Source organism: Bidens hawaiensis, unplaced genomic scaffold (genome assembly GCF_021521415.1).
Source record: "Bidens hawaiensis isolate Kalapana, Puna unplaced genomic scaffold, B.hawaiensis_p1.1 tig00008542_1, whole genome shotgun sequence".
In the NCBI taxonomy this organism is placed as follows: domain Eukaryota; kingdom Viridiplantae; phylum Streptophyta; class Magnoliopsida; order Asterales; family Asteraceae; genus Bidens; species Bidens hawaiensis.
In genome coordinates, this window is record NW_027491613.1 from 324,182 (window position 1) to 326,714 (window position 2,533).

The 2,533-nt window shown below is 39.7% G+C and overlaps 1 protein-coding gene across 1 annotated transcript; it reads left to right on the forward strand.

Moving 5' to 3' along the window:
* On the forward strand, positions 1 to 1,269 carry LOC143529431 (uncharacterized). The gene has a single exon (XM_077025229.1). The coding sequence runs from the start codon at positions 1 to 3 to the stop codon at positions 1,267 to 1,269; it is 1,269 nt and encodes a 422-aa protein (XP_076881344.1).
* Positions 1,270 to 2,533: the final 1,264 nt, after the last annotated feature.

A 2,533-nucleotide genomic window follows, 5' to 3' on the forward strand; every position in this document is an offset into this window, starting at 1 on the left:
ATGTCCATAAATTGTAGAGGGGCGGGCACCAGGGGCATTAATAAATTAAAATGGATTCGGGGTTTAAGGAGAACAAATAACATAAATTTGCTTTGTGGTCAGGAATCTCAGTTGGTAAATCCTCTTGATATTCCTCTTGGGAATCTATGGGGGAACACGCCTTTCGAATCGTCTGTTGTTGGGTCGAGTGGGAGATCAGGCGGTCTGTTTTGCATCTGGGATCCATCATTTTTCACTCTTTTACACGAGGTTAAACACCCAAACTTCATTCTTCTCTCTGGCACATGGGCGGGTCTTGATGAGGTTCGTTTTAATTTCGTAAATGTATATGCTTCTATTAATGCTTATGATAGGAGAAATCTTTGGGATGAGCTTATTAACTTGAAATCGGTTTATCCCGGTTGGTGGGTTTTCTTGGGAGATTTTAATGAGACGCGTGTTAAGGAGGATAGATTACCGGTTTCGGGTTGTGATTCGGATATGGCGCCTTTCAATAATTTCATATTGATGGCCGGGCTTTTTGAATATAACATGGGTGGTAGGAGATTTACTTGGATGAGCGATGATGGTTGTCATCTTAGTAAGATAGATCGCTTCTTGGTTTGTAAAAATTTTCTCAATAAGTGGCCGTCTGGGTTGGTAACGGCACTACCGAGAATTTATCCAGACCACTGTCCATTGGTGTTCTCCGCTAATCAGGCTCGTCTAAGTCCCGTTCCCTTTAAAATTTTCAACTCTTGGTTGACCTGTGATAGTCTTGCGGAAGTGGTCATTGCTTCCCGGTCGATTGGCAGACCTTGCTCTTCCAAAGAACTAAATCTCATGAGGAAGCTTAAAAAACTAAAAGAGGATATAAAAGCTTGGAGATTGGGGATTATTAGTGATGAGGAAGAAGCTTTAAAAAAGTTGACTGAAACCATAAATGACATTGAGATAAGAGCAGAGGTCTCGGGTATCTCTGATGTTGACAAGGTGGTTAGGGATGATTCGAAAATTAAAGTTTTGGAAATAAACTTGAGAAAGAATTTAGATCTTCGTCAAAAAACAAAAGTTCGGTGGGACGTTGAGGGAGATGAAAACTCTAAGTTTTTCCATGGTTTTATTAATGGGAATATTAAAAGGTCTAGGATCAATGGTATCTCTAGTAATGGGTGTTGGGAAACTGATCCGGGCGTGGTTAAAGACAGGTTTTTCAAATTCTTTGCTGAGAAATTTGATGATCATACCTTAGAAAAACCTAAATTGCGCAACGGTTTTTTCAAGAAGTAGTCGGAAGAGAATAGTGTATGGCTGGAAAGGCCTTTTTCTATGGCAGAATTAAAAGAAGCTATTTGGTCTTGCGGAAGTGATAAATCTCCGGGACCCGACGGCTTTACTTTCAAGTTCTTAAGGTTTTCTGGGACGTGGTGTGTAACGAGTTTTTTGAGTTTGTTAAAGATTTTGAGCAGAATGGTTACTTGGATTATGGGTGTAATTCAGCATTTATTTCTCTTATCCCGAAAAAGACGGACCCGATATCTTTTTCAGATTACCGCCCGATTTGTTTGATAGGTTGCATGTCTAAGGTTATCTCCAAGTTGCTCGCCTTAAGGCTTAAAAACGTGATTGCTTCAATTGTTGGTGATGAACAATCTGCCTATATCAAAGATAGGAATATCCTTGATGGTCATTTGATTGTTAACGAAGTTATTTTTTGGATTAATGATGCAAATAAAAATGCATGTTGTTCAAAGTCGATTTCGACAAAGCTTTCGACTCGGTCAATTGGTCATATCTTGACTCGATATTGGAGAATTTGGGGTTCGGTTTTAAATGGAGGTTTTGGATTCGTTCAAGTCTAAACTCAGGTCGAGCATCGGTTTTAGTTAACGGTTCACCAACGTTGGAATTCAAATTTAAACGGGGTGTTAAGCAAGTCGACCCGCTTGCTCCTTTCCTTTTCATTATTGCCATGGAGGGTTTAAATGCAACCATGAAATCCACAATCCATCTGAATCTGTTTAAAGGTATTAGACTTCCTAAAAATGGGCCTATCGTCTCGCACGTAATGTACACATATGATGTAATGTTTATCGGTGATTGGAACGTAACTGACATGGCGAATCTTTCTAGGTTGTTAAGGTGTTTTCACATTGCTTCTGGCCTTAAAGTGAACTTTAACAAAAGCAAGTTGTTTGGTGTTGGTGTCCCACACCCGGATGTTTTTTCTTTGGCTAATTTACTTCGGTGTGAAGCTGGTTCTCTTCCAGTGACCTTTCTTGGGTTACTAGTGGGTGCAAACTTGGGTCTATCAAGGCATTGGACCCCTGTCTTAGATCGGGTTAAAAATAAGCTCAATGGTTGGAAGGAAAGTACTCTTTCATTTGGAGGCAGACTAACATTGGTAAAAGCAGTTCTTGGTAGTTTGCCTCTACATTATTGTTTTGGACAAAAATCAGTTAAGGATCAAGTATCCAAATTTGTTATGTGAGGTGAGGTGCTAACTCGATAATGACAAATGTATATGCGTAATGTTGGTGAACACAAAGGTTTG

Excerpts from the sequence above, each read along its gene's own strand:
- LOC143529431 (XM_077025229.1), top strand. The coding sequence starts at position 1 with ATGTCCATAAATTGTAGAGGGGCGGGCACCAGGGGCATTAATAAATTA.